This window comes from Salmo trutta, chromosome 1 (genome assembly GCF_901001165.1).
Source record: "Salmo trutta chromosome 1, fSalTru1.1, whole genome shotgun sequence".
Taxonomy (NCBI): Eukaryota; Metazoa; Chordata; class Actinopteri; order Salmoniformes; family Salmonidae; genus Salmo; species Salmo trutta.
The window spans coordinates 57,463,414-57,483,490 of NC_042957.1; the positions used below are offsets into that span (position 1 = coordinate 57,463,414).

The window sequence follows — 20,077 nt, forward strand, 5'->3', positions numbered from 1 at the left end:
TGAAAGGTATTTCAGGAGAGTATTTAAGACAGGCAGTTAATCTGAATATAAGATTTCCATTGGTAGATGTATCTTTGTTTTCAAAGATAAATGGGCCTTCATGGAATATGTGATGTATGTGTCATATGATGTCCATATAACTGTTATGCGAACATATGTTGACTCATTGACTGTCTGCAATGAATTTTACTTGTGGTACGTAAATATATCTGTACTGTTTTACACAACTCCATCACATGCATATCATTCGACTGTGAAGGCACATTTTGTGAACCACGCTGTTATGACACACGTCAGTTTCAGACACTTAACACATTAACTGGGCTGGATACACAGTTCTAACCACATCCTTCCTCAATTAACTGCCACGCTGTGTGTTTATTGTCTCTCTTATATAGGCCTACTTGTTCCTTTGTACTATAGACACACTATTTATAGGGATATATAGATTACTATAGTATTATGCAGTGTCATATTAATGAAGGGGTTCCCTTACAGAAAATATCTCAAAAGCAAAGTTACTATGATGTGTTCAAATGTGCCTTAGCAACCATATTTCATAAAAGCACAAAAATTATTCTCCGCAAAAACAAGACCCCAGAACAACTCCAACACTTAGCAGATCATACCTTATTTTATTAAACATATAAATACACATTTCAACAGGGGAAATAAACACAAAGTACAGGAGAGAAATATCTATATAAAAAGCCAGATTAGAGAGATGTAAATGAGGGTCCATGAGAAGTCCTTGGGTTACTCGTGCACTGCAAATTGCTTGGTGTTTGACTTGTTTTAGGATTTCCATCAGGCATTCTGCACATCTTGAATGGGTGAACACGACGTTTGAAAACTTCATAACACCCAGTTTGTACAGATATCATGGGGGACCAAACGGTCTACTGTTGATCGAGATTCATGAGAGCCTTATAAAATATGTTGATGAATTCCAAAGCTGTGGCAGGAGAATGGAGACCGGGTCACATCACCACAGGAACCATAATCACCCAACACTACTGTGTTTGGGTGTGTTAGTTACCACAACAATACTGAGGAGAAGCCAGTAATCCACACAGCAGGAAACACTCATTATGGGACCAACCTCCACTCCCACCTTGTTAAAAACACAGAACTGGAAAATCACCAACCAAAACTCATGCAGTTGACAACAAACATTCCCCTTAATAGAACACGAGTTAATGAATGAGGTGGTGTTATGAACACCCCAAGAGGAACCACCGTTGAGTTTCTAATATCCATCTGAAAAGGTCCATGGATTTAGAACCAGCTCAGACTACATGGCAGCACAGTGGAGAAGTGTCCCTTCTTTCTGGTGACATTGACAAGGGTCCACATTGGCCAGGTGGCATCTGTCCAACATTACATGACTGTCCATTTTGTACATTAGAAAATCCTCCTCACAAGGTCACAGCTTGACAAATGTGATTTTACATGTATTCAACCAGAGGGAAGAAAGAACATGTGAATATGATTGTGATTGTCTGAGTGAAGACGTGGCAGGCAGGCATAATATAAAAACATTTAGTGAAGGCATGAATGAATGTGACATTATTTCAGAAAAAGTACCCTCTGTATACAACTGTAACCTGTTCAGACCTCCCTATTCCCTCTTTATTGTGATAATTATAATGAGAATGATTGTGAAAATGGCTCTTTTTCCATCTGTCATCATTGATAGATTTGCAAATGTTCTGACATGGGCTGTTGTATGAAGAGCTCACCTATAAGTAAGACTCTGGGTTATGAAGCATTGTTCATCAGTACACTGAATCTCATAATATGTAAACATTGCCTGAACAATCATTTAGTAAATATTTGCAACCCGTACTAAATTCATAATTCTATAGTTGACAAGACACTCATTTCATTATCAGTCAATCAAGTAATTCCACTATTCTAACGGAGGGAATTACACACGTTTTGCGCACTAGGAGAGATTCTGCTAATCTGACCCATTGAAACCGACTGTTTCTGCAGGGAATACATTCGGCCTCTCCCATTTAACCAGAGGTAGGACCAGTTGATCTTCTGCTAGAGGTTGTGTAGTAAATCACTGAGTGGGCCTCTACTCCCCATCGAAACCTGAAGAGGTAGCCTACTGATGCCTCACACCCATCTATGTTAGTCAAAACATTTGCAAACCAGATTAAATTCAGTGTTGACAGTATAACTGAGATCTCAATCTCGTCCCCAGCCAGGTTACGGAGTTCAACATTTTTGCACTTTGTTTCTGCTGAGCCTTTATTTACAATGGAGTTCAGAAGATGTTTCCATAATTGTTACTGAAAACCGGTTTACATTATCAGTCAAAAGAAAGTTGACTAGGCAAGTCAGTTAAGAACAAATTCTTATTTACAATGACGGCCTACCCTGGCCAAACCTGGACGACGCTGGGCCAATTGTGCGCCACCCTATGGGACTCCCAATCACGGCCGGTTGTGATACAGCCTGGAATCAAACCAGGGTCTGTAGTGACGCCTCTAGCACTGAGATGCAGTGCCTTAGACCGATGCGCCACTCGGGAGTCCGTTGACATCCATAGGTAGAAAATGTTCCCAAAAACAATGATAAAAATGCATCAGCCTTTAATCTGGCTTCAATCTTCCTCAAATGATTGCATACTTTGCTGTATCTCAACACAAAGTGAATTACAGTATTAACATTTCTTTACATGTCTCCTTAAAACACCTCTGATGTGAAAGTCAGCTTTCAGACACTTTAAACCAAAGCTTCGAGTCCACACATACTGAAGAGCCCACTTCTCAGACACAACAGCATGCAGTGGAGCCACTGAGTCAAGTTTCACTAAGCTACATAGTACTTACAAAATAGACATTTTAAAAAGGGATACATGGCTACATGAAACTTGACAAAATGGCTACAGTGTTTGTCCATGATCTGTACTATACAGATACCACAAACAATATTGAAAACATATTTTTTCTAGGCTATAAGATCAGCTAAGAACACAAAACCATAATTTGTGTTGCAGTCCCATTTTGTTTTAGTCTGCTGGTTATTGTGAAATCTGGTCACATCTCTGGAGCGTTATTGAACCCCAAGGGAGAGAAGAGTTTTAAAAACAGCCAATGATCAAGCACTTTAGCAGATCACATGGCTCCTATCCTACTTGCATTGACGAAGAAAACTGCATTTCCCAGAGTCCTTTGGGGGGGGGGGTTCAGAGACTCCACCCCCTTCGTTATTCCACTTCCTCATATTGTTATTAGTGGTTCTCCCCCAGTTCTTCCCAGGCTTTGATGGGTTATGATGAAGAGAGAGAGAGGAAACAGACGTCCTCCAAAGAAGACATTGTTCATCGTCATTTTAGAAAAACAGAAAGAAAGGAAGGAAAACAACAGTAGCGTGTCTTTTCCCCTTGGCCAACAAGACCCTTTAATCCTGACAGCCAACCCCCCTAGTAGATTCATTAGGCTGCACTCAGCCCAGCCCAGCCCTCTCCTCCCTCCCTACCCAGCCCCCTCCCTCCCACACTTGGGTAGAGTCTCATCTCTGGCCATGCAGGACCGATACAACAGGGGTCTGCTGGGCGCTGCCGGGCTGGGACACAGGGGGCCACATGGGGGTCTGGTGCATGTGGTGATGGTGCTGGTAGTGGTGCATGTGGTGGCCTGTGGGCGAAGAGGGGGGCAGCCAGACAGGCTGGTGGTTGGGGGGTGATGAGGCCCAGAAGGATCCGAAGCCAGCTGTGGAGGAGGGGGGGGAGCAGGCCATGGACACCTGGGTGGGACCTCCGCCTCCGGAGCTCCCCGAGCAGTCTGACGCCCTCAGCTTGGAGAACATGGTGATGGTGTCGGGGAAGTTAGGCGGCGTGGCTGGGGTGTTCCTTGGAGTGCACATCTGGAAAACAGAAGACACGTGGGGTTTAAAATGAGTGACTTACATTGAGTTGAATGCAAACACTTCATTAACACATTCTGCCCCAATGATTTGGTCCCCATGGGGTGCTTCCATTGCTGCTGCCTGCTGTGAACTGTATGTACCAATAGAAGGCATGATTGGTGAGTTCATAAAACAAATAGTCTAGACTAGTTAGTTACTGTTGTGGGAGGCAGTTCACTTGTAGACTTGGGCATTGTGTGCAGTACAACTGCTGAACATTTGCGAAGACAAGGTTTCTAAACCCTGCAGCCACCGACATCCATTCACTGTGGTAAACATGGCAGCTTAACATGCTGTGCAGTTACACAAAATGTCAGATGTCCCCACTGAGGCCATGAATTACTTTATAATTTGTAAGACTGAGTGTGGTGCCTCAGGATAGAAACACCCCCACCACCAACAGGGATCAGGTAGCAGGCTAGCAGCCATTACAGGACGGAGGACTTCTTAGCATTGCAGGAGGTCAGGGCTGTTTTATTTCTAACACACAGCCATGGCCCCGCTGACATGAGGGTCACGCAAGCACCCGAAATGTGGATCTAATAGTATAAAAGAGGTGTCTAAAGTTGAAAAGGTAAATTGATTAGGTCACCAAACCAGATTAGAGCCTGAGGCAGGCATGGTCATAGCTAGCTAAGATACTAGACATTTTGAAAGTGGAGGGAGCAGAGTGTAGTGCAGCATACAGTATAGTATTGAAGTGAGGAAGTGAGGCACAGTCTTAGTGTTGATGTGAGGTGACAGGTCTGTCAGAGTGAGCAGCAGCTGCTCCAGTTAGGAGATGGACAAGCATGGTTTCAGTCTGTCTGGGTCTGTGATGGTTGACTACACTGAAACTGCCCCTCCTGCTGGACCCAAGATGGTGGTCCATACAGGGGGTTTCCTGTTTTTCTTGGAAGAGATGTAACTGAGTTTTGCTTTAAGCTGTGAATTATTCAACTTGTTTGTTATGGAAATCAATAGTAAAGGAGATATTCAAATATGACATCTAGTCAAGTGATCAAATTTAGCTATAAAGCAATGAAGTCGACCCATTAGCAATACAGCTGCTTAGACTGTCCAGATGCAGCTGTAAGACCTGGTCCTAGTGAAACAGTGAGTAGGTAGACAGAACAATAACAATGACAACCCTATGCTGGGAAGTGTTTAGCTACAGTGCTGTGCTGGGAGGGTGGGGCTGGGGCCTTGTCTAGCAGGTTTGGCTGAGAGGAAGGGCAGGTCTGGACTGGACCCCATCTGCCTCCCATATGACGCCCACCGTTAAATAAAACACATACACACATTCACAAGGGAGTTTGAACACTACGTACTTTCAAGTTACAACTGTTGCGATATCATCCTTAATGTTTACAATAGTGGTACAGCTAGTAATAGTGGTAGTGGTGATAATAGTAGTAATAGTAGGGATAATAGTAGAAGTGGTTATAATAGTAGTGGTAGTAATAGTAGTGGTAGTGATAATAGTAGTAGAAGTGGTTATAATAGTAGTGGTAGTAATAGTAGTGGTAGTGATAATAGTAGTAGTGGTGGTGATAATAGTGGTAGTGATAATAGTAGTAGCAATGATAATAGTGGTGGTATTGATACTAGTGGTAGTAGTAGTAGTAATAATAATAATAATAATAATAATAATAGTAGTAGTAGTGATAATAGTAGTAGTAATAATAGTAGTGGTAGTAATAGTGATAATAGTAGTAGTGGTAGTAATAATAGTAGTAGTGGTAGTAATAATAGTAGTAGTGGTAGTGATAATAGTAGTAGTGGTGGTGATAATAGTAGTAGTGGTGGTGATAATAGTAGTAGTGGTGGTGATAATAGTAGTAGTGGTGGTGATAATAGTAGTAGTGGTGGTGATAATAGCAGTAGTAATAATAGTAGTAGTGATAAGTAGTAAGGATAATAATAGTAGTATTGATAATAATAGTGGTAGTAATAATAGTGGTAGTAATAATAGTAGTAGTAATAATAGTAGTGGTTGTGATAATAGTGGTAGCAATGATAATAGTAGTGGTATTGATAGTAGTGGTAGTAGTAGGGATAATAGTAGCAGTAGTAATAATAGTAGTGTAGTAGTGATAATTGTAGTAGCAGTAGGGATAATAGTAGTGATAGTGATAATAGTAGTAGTAGTAGGGATAATAGTAGTGGTAGTGATAAAAGTAGTGGTAGTGATAGTAGTAATAGTAGCGATAATAGTAGTGATCGTGATAATAGTAGAAGGGTTAATAGCAGTGGTGGCAAATAGTAACGATAGTGATAATAGTAGTAGTGATAATAGTAGTGATAATAGTAGTGTAGTAATAATAGTAGTGACAATAGTAGTGATAATAGTAGTGTAGTAATAATTGTAGTGATAATAGTAGTGTAGTAATAATAGTAGTAGTGATAATAGTAGTAGTGATAATAGTAGTGGTAGTGATAAAAGTAGTGGTATTGATAGTAGTGGTAGTAATAGTAGTGATCGTGATAATAGTAGAAGGGTTAATAGCAGTGGTGGCAAATAGTAACGATAGTGATAATAGTAGTAGTGATAATAGTAGTGATAATAGTAGTGTAGTAATAATAGTAGTGATAATAGTAGTGATAATAGTAGTGTAGTAATAATTGTAGTGATAATAGTAGTGTAGTAATAATAGTAGTGATAATAGTAGTGTAGTAATAATAGTAGTAGTGATAATAGTAGTAGTGATAATAGTAGTGGTAGTGATAAAAGTAGTGGTATTGATAGTAGTGGTAGTAATAGTAGTGATAATAGTAGTGGTGATAATAGTAGTGGTAGAAGTAGTAGAAGGGTTGATAGCAGTGGTGGCAAATAGTAACGGTAGTGATAATAGTAGTGTAGTAATAATAGTAGTGATAATAGTAGTGTAGTAATAATAGTAGTGATAATAGTAGTGTAGTAAAAATAGCAGTGATAATAGTAGTAATAATAGTAGTGACAATAGTAATAATAGTAGTAATAATAGTTGTGATAATAGTAGTGTAGTAATAATAGTAGTGATAATAGTAGTGTAGTAATAATAGTAGTGACAATAGTAATAATAGTAGTAATAATAGTTGTGATAATAGTAGTGTAGTAATAATAGTGGTGATAATAGTCGTGTAGTAATACTAGTAGTGATAATAGTAGTAATAATAGTAGTGTAGTAATAGCAGTAGTGATAATAGTAGTGTAGTAATAGTAGTGTAGTAATACTAGTAGTGATAATAGTAGTAATAATAGTAGTGTAGTAATAGCAGTAGTGATAATAGTAGTGTAGTAATAGTGATAATAGTAGTGTAGTAATAATAGTAGTGTAGTAATAATAGTACTACTACTACTACCACTACCATCACATCTACTACGACTACCACCACCACCACCACCACTACTAAGACTGCCACTATGACTACCACCACCACTATGACTACCACCACCACCACTACTACGACTACTACCACCACTACTACGACTACCACCACCACTATGACTACCACTACCACTACTAAGACTGCCACTATGACTGCCACTACCACCACCACCACTGACTGCCATCACCACTACCATCACATCTACTACGACTACCACCACCACTACTAAGACTACCACTACCACCACCACTATGACTACCACCACCACTATGACTACCACCACCACAACTACGACTACCACCACAACTACCACCACCACCGTGACTACCACCACCACGACTACCACTACGACTACCATCACAACTACGACTACCATCACAACTACGACTACCATCACCACCAGAGTGCACTACCCACTTTCCATGAATTACATTATGTACAGAGCAATGAAAAGAAACAATGTAATTCAACTGGTTGTGGCTTCTCTTCATCAGATTGAGTACATATTAAACTGATATAGGAATGTCATCCTCTCTAGGACTTACTTATTAGGACTTGTTTTCTCAGGTCAAGTACTAGGCCTAAATAAATAAATAAAAACCCAGCCCCATGTTTACAACAAGCAATGCAACTCTGGATGTCAAGTGGTTGTGGAAATGTGACCCTTCGGTGTAGCTTTAAGGCTATAAGAGTCCCTTACATATACACAGATTTGTTCTCCATGTATAGTCAATAGTGTTTGATTGAGGGCAGTGTTGTGTACACTATTGTTGCTACACTGAGCTCTTTCTTCCCCACACCCACTGTTTCCCCTTCGGCTCCCCCAGGAGAGTGCAGAACGAGAGAGCGAGAGCAAGAGCGAGAGAGAGGGAGGACTAACACCAGCAATGCATGGAGATGGCTTGCAGCTGCTGATGACTGACTCTCCACTCTCTCTATTCTTAACAGCCCTTCCTCCTCCTCTGTAGCAGATAGCTCTCTTACATCACTCCTCCTCCCAGCATGCACATGCCCACCTCACACACAAACACGTGTACACATGCACACACACACTCACTCACACACACAGTCGCAAACACACAAACACCCTCCAGCGGTATGATGTAATGGCTGCACCGAAAATAATAACAAACCCTGGCCCCCGCCACTCACACACTTCCTCTCTCTCAAGCTCGAACATGCTCCTCCCACCCAAGAGGAAGGGAAAGAAGAGAGAAAACCAAAACAGTGTTGTAGCAGCAGAGCAGCAGCAGACAGATGATAAGGGGATGGCTGGGTTCAGTGCGCACGTCAACACTGCATGCTCACAGCACAGCCTCCATGTGGTAAACATTACATTACATTTCCAGCTCGCCGCTCCAGGGCTTTTACTGGTCAAATGAGGGAGCAGAAATGGTTTCATGCACGGACCACATGATCACTATAGCCATTAGGGAATAGCATTGCGTAAATTGGCTTGGGCCAAGAACAGGGGCCAGCCTTGTGCCATTGCTTTCACCGCGGTTAAATTAGCTATTGGGTCCCAGCTACTTCGCTGTGCCTGACATACCAATGCATATTTTCATGAAATACATGTTGAAGGAAAAGGTTTCAAAATATTGTGTAAGGTTTAAGAATTCATGATATGAAACGCGTGTTGCACTAAAAAGCATGGTGCCAGTCCATGTGGCAGTATATCTTAAGTAAGCTTACCCTAAAAGGCTTGGGCAGTGTTGAAAACCAATAAGCACCGTGGAGTAGTACAGCAGGATGTAGACTATACTACTCAGGAGCGATAACTCCAGTGATGTCACTCTGCCAGACACAGCTGTACTACTATGCTCTAGTCCTGTCCTGTTGGTGAATCTGTCCGTCTGTCTGTCTGACTGAAGAGGAGGAGCAGACTGGCCTGGTCACTGACGCTGCAGCCATGCCGTAAATTAGCTCCCTGAACACACTGACAGAATGTAATACATGCCTTAAGCCCTTTTTAAATTTTTTAGGGGGAACAAAATGCACTTACCATCTGGTGGTGGTGACTAGGGATGTTGGCCTCCTGGAAAAAGGAGCTTAAGGCTGTCTGTAGAGGGAGAGAGAGACAGAATGAGGGGAAGAGAGGAAATTGTGTGTGAGAACATTGTGAGCACTTGAACTGCCATTTGTGGTAGGGTGGGCATTTGACCTTTGACTGTTCAAGTACTCGCATGATTTGTTTCTGAATATTCGGGGAAAAAAACTACTTTTAGAACACAAGGCCCAGACTGGAAAAAATGTGTGCATTTATCTATGCCAACAGTGCGCAACAATGCGGAATTTATCATAACCATTAAAGATAACAAATCCTAATTGCTAAATTGCCTCATATATACACTGAGTGAACAAAAACATTAAGAACACCTTTCTAATATTGAGTTGCGAACAACCCCCCCACCCCCTATTCCCTCAGAACAGCCTCAATTCGTTGGGGCATGGACTCTACAAGGTGTCTAAAGTGTTCCACAGGGACGAGGACCCGTGTTGTCTCCAATGCTTCCCACAGTTGTGTCAAGTTGGCTGGATGTCCTTTGGGTGGTGGACCATTCTTGATACACAAAAAACTGTTGAAAATGTAAAAACCCACCAGCGTTGCAGTTCTTGATACAAATCGTCTCAATTGTCTCCGAGCTTAAAAAACCTTATTTAACATGCCTCCTCCCCTTCATCTACACTGATCGAAGTGGATTTAACAGGTGATATCAATTAGGGATCATAGCTTTCAACTGGATTCATCTGGTCAGAGCAGGTGTTCATAATGTTTTGTACACTCAGTGTATATTCAATCAATTAATAAACAAGTGCCATTTAAGATACATTTTCTGAAACTGTAATATCAACTGGTTATATTATATATTGGAACTCAATCTTCAAAAAGGTAGTAAACTCAGCAGTGTGGCACTTCTTGTAGAAGGCTATAGCTGTGCAATGGCATAGCCTTGTTTTGTTAATTTAGCAGACAAGACTCTTATTTCCCAAGCCCTTATCACAGTCAAGACACATCTATTATACACTGCTCAAAAAAATAAAGGGAACACTAAAATAACACATCCTAGATCTGAATGAATGAAATACAATTATTTAATAAGATTTTCTTTACATAGTTGAATGTGCTGACAACAAAATCACACAAAAATAATCAATGGAAGTCCAATTTATCAACCCATGGAGGTCTGGATTTGGAGTCACACTCAAAATTAAAGTGGAAAACCACACTACAGGCTGATCCAACTTTGATGTAATGTCCTTAAAACAAGTCAAAATGAGGCTCAGTAGTGTGTGTGGCCTCCACGTGCCTGTATGACCTCCCTACAACGCCTGGGCATGCTCCTGATGAGGTGGCGGATGGTCTCCTGAGGGATCTCCTCCCAGACCTGGACTAAAGCATCCGCCAACTCCTGGACAGTCTGTGGTGCAACGTGGCGTTGGTGGATGGAGCGAGACATGATGTCCCAGATGTGCTCAATTGGATTCAGGTCTGGGGAACAGGCGGGCCAGTCCGTAGCATCAATGCCTTCCTCTTGCAGGAACTGCTGACACACTCCAGACACATGAGGTCCAGCATTGTCGTGCATTAGGAGGAACCCAGGGCCAACCGCACCAGCATATGGTCTCACAAGGGGTCTGAGGATCTCATCTCGGTACCTAATGGCAGTCAGGCTACCTCTGGCGAGCACACGGCCCCCCAAAGAAATGCCACCCCACACCATGACTGACCCACCGCCAAACCGGTCATGCTGGAGGATGTTGCAGGCAGCAGAACGTTCTCCACGGCGTCTCCAGACTCTGTCACGTCTGTCACATGTGCTCAGTGTGAACCTGCTTTCATCTGTGAAGAGCACAGGGCGCCAGTGGCGAATTTGCCAATCTTGGTGTTCTCTGGCAAATGCCAAACGTCCTGCACGGTGTTGGGCTGTAAGCACAACCCCCACCTGTGGACGTCAGGCCCTCATACCACCCTCATGGAGTCTGTTTCTGACCGTTTGAGCAGACACATGCACATTTGTGGCCTGCTGGAGGTCATTTTGTAGGGCTCTGGCAGTGCTCCTCCTGCTCCTCCGTGCACAAAGGCGGAGGTAGCGGTCCTGCTGCTGGGTTGTTGCCCTCCTACGGCCTCCTCCACGTCTCCTGATGTACTGGCCTGTCTCCTGGTAGCGCCTCCATGCTCTGGACACTACGCTGACAGACACAGCAAACCTTCTTGCCACAGCTCGCATTGATGTGCCATCCTGGATGAGCTGCACTACCTGAGCCACTTGTGTGGGTTGGAGACTCCGTCTCATGCTACCACTAGAGTGAAAGCACCGCCTGCATTCAAAAGTGACCAAAACATCAGCCAGGAAGCATAGGAACTGAGAAGTGGTCTGTGGTCACCACCTGCAGAACCACTCCTTTATTGGGGGTGTCTTGCTAATTGCCTATCATTTCCACCTGTTGTCTATTCCATTTGCACAACAGCATGTGAAATGTATTGTCAATCAGTGTTGCTTCCAAAGTGGACAGTTTGATTTCACAGAAGTGTGATTGACTTGGAGTTACATTGTGTTGTTTAAGTGTTCCCTTTATTTTTTGAGCAGTGTATATTAGCAGTTAAGAGCGTTGGGCCAGTAACCAAAAGGTTGCTGGTTCGAATCCCGAGCCGACTTGGTGGGAAGAAATCTGTCGATGTGCCCATGAGCAAGACACTTAACCCTAATTGCTCTGGATAAGAGCATCTGCTAAATGACTAAAATGTAAAAATGTAACATAAAAGAATAAAATAGAACCAAATAGTGCGAAGTGATACACATCTGATCATTTAAAAAGGGTTACAAACAAAAATCTGTATTTTTTTGGGGGGGGATATACACAGTGGTCTAGTTTATTCTGCCTGTTCTTTGGAATTTTCAAAATGGAATAACAATTCCACTTTGAACCCTGAACGGGGATGAATTATGACCATGACATCTGTTCGGTGAGTAGGCCTAGGCTTAATGATTCTGATGAAAATACACTATGTCTTTATCAAACTAATGTTTTAGCATATTTCAGAGTAGAACCTGTCTATGTTTATAGGGGGGGTTATATATAGCCAAGGCTAAATAATTCTGGCACCCGCAGTTCGCAAAGTGGGGTCATGACTAGTTACCACAGCCACAGGGTCAAGCTCCCGAGTGGCGCAGCGGTTTAAGGCACTGCATCTCAGTGCTAGTGGCGTCACTATAGACCTTGGTTCGATTCCAGGCTGTATCACAACCGGCCGTGATTGGGAGTCCCATAGGGCGGCGCACAATTGGCCCAGCGTCGTCCAGGTAAGGCCGTCATTGTAAATAAGAATTTGTTCTTAACTGACTTTCCTAGTTAAATAAAAAATAAACTCTGCCTGTTTCTACAATGTCTCTTCTTAAAATCAGATTTGAAACCTAACCCTTAACCCTAACCTTAACCACACTGCTAACCTTATGCCTAACCTTAAGACCAAAAAGCACATTTTTTGTTTTCATGAATTGTTCCGTGCAGTCAATTTTGACTTTGTGGTAACTAGTGACAACCGCAAAGTAGCATAATAAAGCGGAAAATGACACAATTATTACAAAATTATTGCGCATTGTTGGAACACATATTTCCCAACTTCAGTCAACCAATCCATTTTGAATTTGCGATAAAACTGACATCATTTGGCAAGGATGTAGCTTGTGTATCCCATCAGTTAGATACGTTTTTATAGGCATTTATTTCTGTAGGCCTAACGGGAGCTTGTGTATCCCATCAGTTAGATACGTTTTTATAGGCATTTATTTCTGTAGGCATAACGGGAGCTTGTGTATCCCATCAGTTAGATACGTTTTTATAGGCATTTATTTCTGTAGGCCTAACGGGAGCTTGTGTGTGCACTCAACATGCGTGTGTAGAGGGAGCGGTCAGAACACAACTGAATGAGACAAGGAGGGTAAAGGGAATTTAGGGAGCAGAACTGTGTGATGCTTGGCCTGGTTTCTTTTTTTGTGTGTTACGCAAATGCACATGTACAAATTGAACATTAGAGTCAAAGCAAATTGACATTGTCTTCAATAAAAAAAAATTGAACCAAATAGTTTTACAGTATAAAAAATGATAATCTCTGCTTAAGACTGAGTTTTGATGTACGTTCAAGTACTCATGCCCAGCCTTAGTTTGCGGACCACAAAACAGTAGTAACACATTTCACCTTCCTTTCCGCTCACACTGGAGAGCCTGACCCCCATCCCCCTCTGCTGCTGGCCTATGGGTCAGTTGGTACGAGTAGATCACATGGCTCTGGGGTTAAAACTATCATCCTCCACTGTCCAAAACAGGGTTTGTAAACCACGCGGAGAGAGAGGCAGTGGCAGACAGGCTAATGGCTCAGTGAGAATGTACACACTACACAGGCTTGTTTAAAATCATAATTAGCATGGAAAAGAAGATCGCTAGTACCCTAGTACTGTTCCTTTACTTAAAACTAGTGTTTACAACTCAGTGACGTGAAAACACTTTAGGCTATATAAACTACCGTGAATAGGGTATGTGCTATATTCTCAGGGACAATTCACATAGGCCACAACAAAACCTTGTTTGTGACAGCCTTCCTCTGACGGGCTATGAGAAAACAATGTAAACAAGTAGTCCTACTTTCAGTTGCTGCCCTTGAACACAAACAAGGAAGTCCATAGGCTACTTCTATTGTTTCACTCTGTTGTGAATACAAAGACCAGCCTGGTAAGGACACCATGGTCCAGAAACAAAAATACACTGATACCAAAACATATCCTTAGTAGTTTATCAGATTTTATTGCAAGATACCGGTTTTATGATTCACGTAGTCTGACTGGCCCATGATTCATGTTCTTTTTAAGAGGTGGAAAATTGACAAATGCTGTGTCATTCCTTCGTATACAAATCGCCTCAAATATGAATGTGTCTTAGTAACTGGATTAAAATAATTGCATGCAGCCTACTACTGAAATGACAGCATGTCTAGCTAAACCTTAGTCCCTTGCCTAGCCTCCATTTCCCTTCACTAGAATCTCTCTTTGCGAACACTTCAATGAATGTGTGGTTTCCCCTCAAGGCTGAAGCCGGCCCCCTCCCCCACAAACCATCTTTTGTGGTTGTTTGACAACAGCAGCAGTAGTGCTGGAATGTCTGCTGCTCAACGTGACACACATATCAACATGAATGTGCTGCACTGCCATTGTCTACCAGGCTGCTGGAATCACACTGCTCTTTGACTGTTTATGTTTTTTAATGTTAAGGGTGTTTCTGTGTACATCCAAGACCATCAACAACGGTTCCGTTTCACACACAAATTATGTAGGTTACAAACACACAGTGCAACACCATATCTAAGAGCATCGGCATAAAGGTTTCAGTACTACTCATGGGCTTTAAGTGAGAGCATCCATTACCTTACGGAGCAGAGAACCTAGCAATGGAGCAGAGTACCTAGCAATGGAGCAGAGAACCTAGCAATGGAGCAGAGAACCTAGCAATGGAGCAGAGAACCTAGCAATGGAGCAGAGAACCTAGCAATGGAGCAGAGAACCTAGCAATGGAGCAGAGAACCTAGCAATGGAGCAGAGAAGAGTCATAACAGTGTTGCTTATGTAACATGACTGACAGAACACTGCAATGAAGCTCAGCACTAGGCCTATATAAAAGCAGAAGAATTGAACAGGCATCTAAATGAGGGCACAGCAAACAATAACAAAAACATATTTTAAAAAACAGCCTGAAATAGAAATAGGATAAATAAATATAGGTGGACACAAAAAGAATACTTAGGGTGATACGGAAGAGTGCAGAAGAAAGAAGTGCATAAATAATGGTGTAGTAACAGGGATAAGGAGGCTGAGTGGGGGCTGTGCCCTGAGGGAGTGACAGAATACGGAACATGCCCATGGACACGACGACACAGCCTGCCCTGCAGCCAAGAGCCATGAGCAGACACGACGACACAGCCTGCCCTGCAGCCAGGAGCCATAAGCAAACACGACGACAGCCTGCTCTGCAGCCAGGAGCCATGAGCAGACACGACGACACAGCCTGCCCTGCAGCCAGGAGCCATGAGCAGACACGACGACATAGCCTGCCCTGCAGCCAGGAGCCATGAGCAGACACGACGACACAGCCTGCCCTGCAGCCAGGAGCCATGAGCAGACACGACGACACAGCCTGCTCTGTAGCCAGGAGCCATGAGCAGACACGACGACACAGCCTGCCCTGCAGCCAGGAGCCATGAGCAGACACGACGACACAGCCTGCTCTGTAGCCAGGAGCCATGAGCAGACACGACGACACAGCCTGCTCTGCAGCCAGGAGCAGACACGACGACACAGCCTGCTCTGCAGCCAGGAGCAGCCCAGTGAGAGGGACATTATACTGACATCATAGAAAGATGACTAGCCACAAAGACATTCAATGAACTAATAAAGGCTAACATTTTGAGATTGTACTATACATAAATATTTGATATAGAGAGACTCTACATATACACATACAGTATATACAATATGTATACACAATATTTACACAGAGAGCACAAAACATTAAGAACACCTTCCTAATATTGAGTTGCACCCTCTTTTGCCCTCAGAACAGCCTCAATTCATTGGGGCATGGACTCTACAAGGTGTCAAAAGCGTTCCACAGGGATGCTGGTCCATGTTGACTCCAATGCTTCCTACAGTTGTGTCAAGTTGGCTGGATGTCCTTTGGGTGGTGGACCATTCCTGATACACACGGGAAACTGTTGAGGATGAAAAACCCAGCAGCATTGCAGTTCGTGTCATACCATCAAAATGGTGCCTCAGGCACCTACTTCCATACCCCTTTCACAGGCACTTAAATATTTTGTCTTGCCCATTCACCCTCTGAATGGCACACATGCACAATGTCTCAATTGTCTCAAGGCTTAAAATCCTTCTTTAACCTGTCACCTCCACTTCATCTACACTGGTTGAAGTGGATTTAACAAGTAACATTAATAAGGGATCATAGCTTTCACCTGGTACGTCTATGTCATGGAAATAGCAGGTGTTCCTAATGTTTTGACCCTCCACTCCTTAGCCAACAGCACCTGGGGGAGCTCAGCCCAGCCATAGGCAACTAGCCCTTTGACCTTGAGCCGGACAGGTTACCCAGAGGAGGCTAAGTTGTCTCTGCAATGTATCTGCTCCAATCAAGCTACAGGCTGACTCTGCTCTCAGAAGCTTGGGAGGACCTGAGCAGCCTCCTCAGCCCCTTCAAACCACCTGGCCCAACCACTTCTGCTCGAGCATAAGCACTAACAAAAGCTTGGCCATTAGACAGATCGGAGGTGTGTTTGGGAAACCATCTGGAAGGAGAGGCCTGAAGCCTCAGATCTTCTCAGCATCTCTCTGTTGTCCATACTTAGGGCCCTGTTGAATATGTCAAACCAGTGGCCAGCTGAGCTTTTCAAACAGGAGCGGATATAGCCTACAAGGCTTTGCATACTTTTCATTATACATTACTCAAGGGTGTGCTTCAACATGAACTGGATTTTTCTTTCATATCATGTAGTGAATTATTTATTCACTAAAAAGGTATGTTACTATTACGCTCATTCAAATTACAATTCCACCTTGCTGCTCTGGCTGAAGCCATGATTGAAAAGGGTCACGCTGTGTATCAGCTTAGAAGAAACGCCTGTTCATATGGTGTGCATCTCTGAGCCAGGACTAGGAGTACTGGATATGAACAACTGGAAGGATAAGGCACCGTAATCTGCCTAAAGATAGATATCCCCTATGAATACTCCTGGACAAGAGTACGGTCAATCCAGGAGGTCCGCTGTGTACCCTTTCACTGACCTTGTTCAACAAGCAATCATAAACACAATGTTCTTTAAATGTGTGTTTGTGAGTGTGTTTATTGGTGCACTACTCTTAAGTAGCCAAATATGGAAAGTAATAACTAGTAGAAGCTTGTTCCAATATTGGAAGTGTGTATTGACTGGTCATAAGTCATACCAGTTGGGACTGAGGTATGAATTGCTGTGTGTGCTAGCTATGTAACATACATGCTATTACACTAAATAGCCTACACATTTTCAGAGCAGTGGCGATATTAAAAAAATAAAGGCAACGTTTGAGACACCTTTTACTTACTACAACAATGGGGTCTGGACAGGAAGAGCTTCTGCGTGTTTTGTGGTGTCAAGTCAAGAATGTAAACAATGTTTACCTCATGGATTCAAAAACCTAAACCAGGTATTTTCTTTCTGGACACTCCTATTCAGACATAATTGATGGAACGCGCTCTAACGTTACATTATCTAGCTAATTCGCTCTCTGGATAGTTAGTTAGTTAGTTAGTTAGTTAGTTAGTTACCAAAAGCCAGTTGCACTATTACTGTATCTAGCTAAATTAGACGTTCGAGATTGATTATGTTCATATGGCATTGAAAGAAATCGGATCAGACTACTATCAACTGCAACCATGGCTAGTTAGATAATGCAAATTTATATTGAATAGGGTCAAAATGAAAAACATAACATAACATAACCAACGTAACCAATACAGATATCAAAACAATAACGTTAGCAGCATCAATTTCCCATCTAGTTAACTGGTGTGAACAGTCAAAGCAGAAATTCGATGGCCAACACCACATTTCCTAATGTTAGACCAGGTCTTCCGGATTATTCACCGTAAAAGCATGGTCGTATGACTGGGTTTACTTACATGGTTGTAAAAAAATAAATAATCGCCATTCACTAATTTCGGAGAACTTCTCATTCTTTGCCTTTGTTAGTTAGCTAAAGTGGCTAGTTAACTGCATCGCTATGAAACCAACATATAAACACACACATCGCATACCTCGAATTGCCAGTGAGCCGCTTGAAGAAGCTGCTTCGCTTGATCAGCAGCACAACCAGCAGTCAAAACAAACTGGTTAATCATCACTTGATGCCTGAGTTCGTCCATATTCACCGACATAACCGCTTTTCACCCCCACCTCAGTTATTTTATCGTTGAAACCTGGGAAAACAAAGCCTCGTTTTTGTTCTTCAAAATTTCGAAATCAATCGCTCAAACCTGACCCTCCTTACCACGCTCTACCCTCGCCTTCCAGTAACAACAAATATGTCCATGTCATCACCAACAACAAAGCCAAGCACAACAGCTGATTGGATAAACAAGTCAGCAAGATTGTACGGGCTGATACACCATTGGCTATCACGCGAGCCAGCAAGCGGTTGGAGTAAGGTAATTGCAGGGTACATATATTCATGGATTGGATACCAGAGGATGAGTAAATCACACCTATTGGCTTATTTCTAGAAGAAGGTATATGAGGGTCGTGCTATAATTGGTCAATTTAGAGATAACGTATTGAAAAGGTCCAGGATTGGTATTTCTATTGTAAATATTTACAGCAACATTATGATGGTTGTCTTTGTGCCAGACCAAACAGTCAGAGACATATTGTACTGGTTACAATATAGGCACGTTTCACATTCTGTACATTGATCATAATAACAGTAGTCGACAATATAACAGCTTATGGACGGTGAGCAAAGCCTACTGTTCATACTTTTTTCCCCAAACAGAAAATACATCGATAATAATAAATGTGCTGTGCTGTCGGCGAGTCTCTGAATAGCTGATACTATATTATGAGACAGCATATACGGAAGAAAAGTGTATTAATTTCTGGCTGCATTGGTGATCAAACACGTTCCGTGTGTTTTTCTCTGTGATTATCTCTGAGTACTATCCACTAGGCAGTGGGACGTCAAGCTCCCTTCCTGCAAGACTGAATAATTCAGCTGAGGTGTAGGTATACAGTATATTAAAGGTGACAGAGAAGACTATCTATTATGTATTGTAGGTGGGTGTTACCTGGATAATGTGAATTTGATGGTGTATATTAATAATGGATTGGAGACTACACACACAACTCTTCAAACAGTCAATTATGACAATATGTTAATTTATTGTGTTCAAAATCTATCATCTGAAATCGATTGTAAATAGGGGTCCCCAAAGGTTCCCAGAGGATCTCAAATTTCACCTTTCCTCTATTCTTTCTGACTTGTTTTCTGCATAGCAACATCTTACTCCATTATTTACTTTAATCAGTTGTCTGTGTATTTTAAATAGGCTCACAAATTACATGCATTTGTCCCCATTTATTTTGAGACTGATGAGTAAATTCACTTGACTAATAATTGGAGACATTTGGAATGAGGCATTTACATTTACATTTACATTTAAGTCATTTAGCAGACGCTCTTATCCAGAGCGACTTACAAATTGGTGCATTCACCTTATGATATCCAGTGGAACAACCACTTTACAATAGTGCATCTAAATCTTTTAAAGGGGGGGTTAGAAGGATTACTTTATCCTATCCTAGGTATTCCTTAAAGAGGCTTCGGAAACATGTTCTTTCACATGGAAAGATAGCTCTGGGAATAGTGACCTCATGTTCCAGAATGGTCTAATGAACTATTCAAGGAAATAATTTATGAGATTTTTGTTGGTCAGTTATGAGCATCTGTTGGGTGTTTATCGTGATGACTTTCAACAAATGACTTATTCTGTTCATTCTGCACCACACTGAGAGGTGGTTATTTTAATAGGCAATTTGCTTCAGCAAATAAATCATTACACTAGAAGGTCATGGGACTTTTTTTGTTAAAACTTGAAACAAACATACAGAAGATAAGGACATAAGGACAATTCTGCCATTTTGACATTACACAACCAGAAAGTGAAAGTCACTCTGTTGTTTAATTTTCAATGAAACAATGTCATACACTGT

The 20,077-nt window shown here is 42.2% G+C and overlaps 1 protein-coding gene across 1 annotated transcript; it reads right to left on the bottom strand.

Annotated features, from left to right (window-relative positions):
* Positions 1-612: 612 nt before the first annotated feature.
* ubald2 (UBA-like domain containing 2) lies at positions 613-18,418 on the bottom strand. The gene is made up of 3 exons (XM_029766539.1): positions 18,127-18,418; positions 9,278-9,334; positions 613-3,882 (listed from the first exon to the last, which is right to left on the bottom strand). Exons 1-3 carry the CDS (start codon positions 18,244-18,246, stop codon positions 3,529-3,531), a joined length of 531 nt encoding a protein of 176 aa, XP_029622399.1. The 5' UTR covers positions 18,247-18,418; the 3' UTR covers positions 613-3,528.
* Between the last annotated feature and the right edge of the window lie 1,659 nt (positions 18,419-20,077).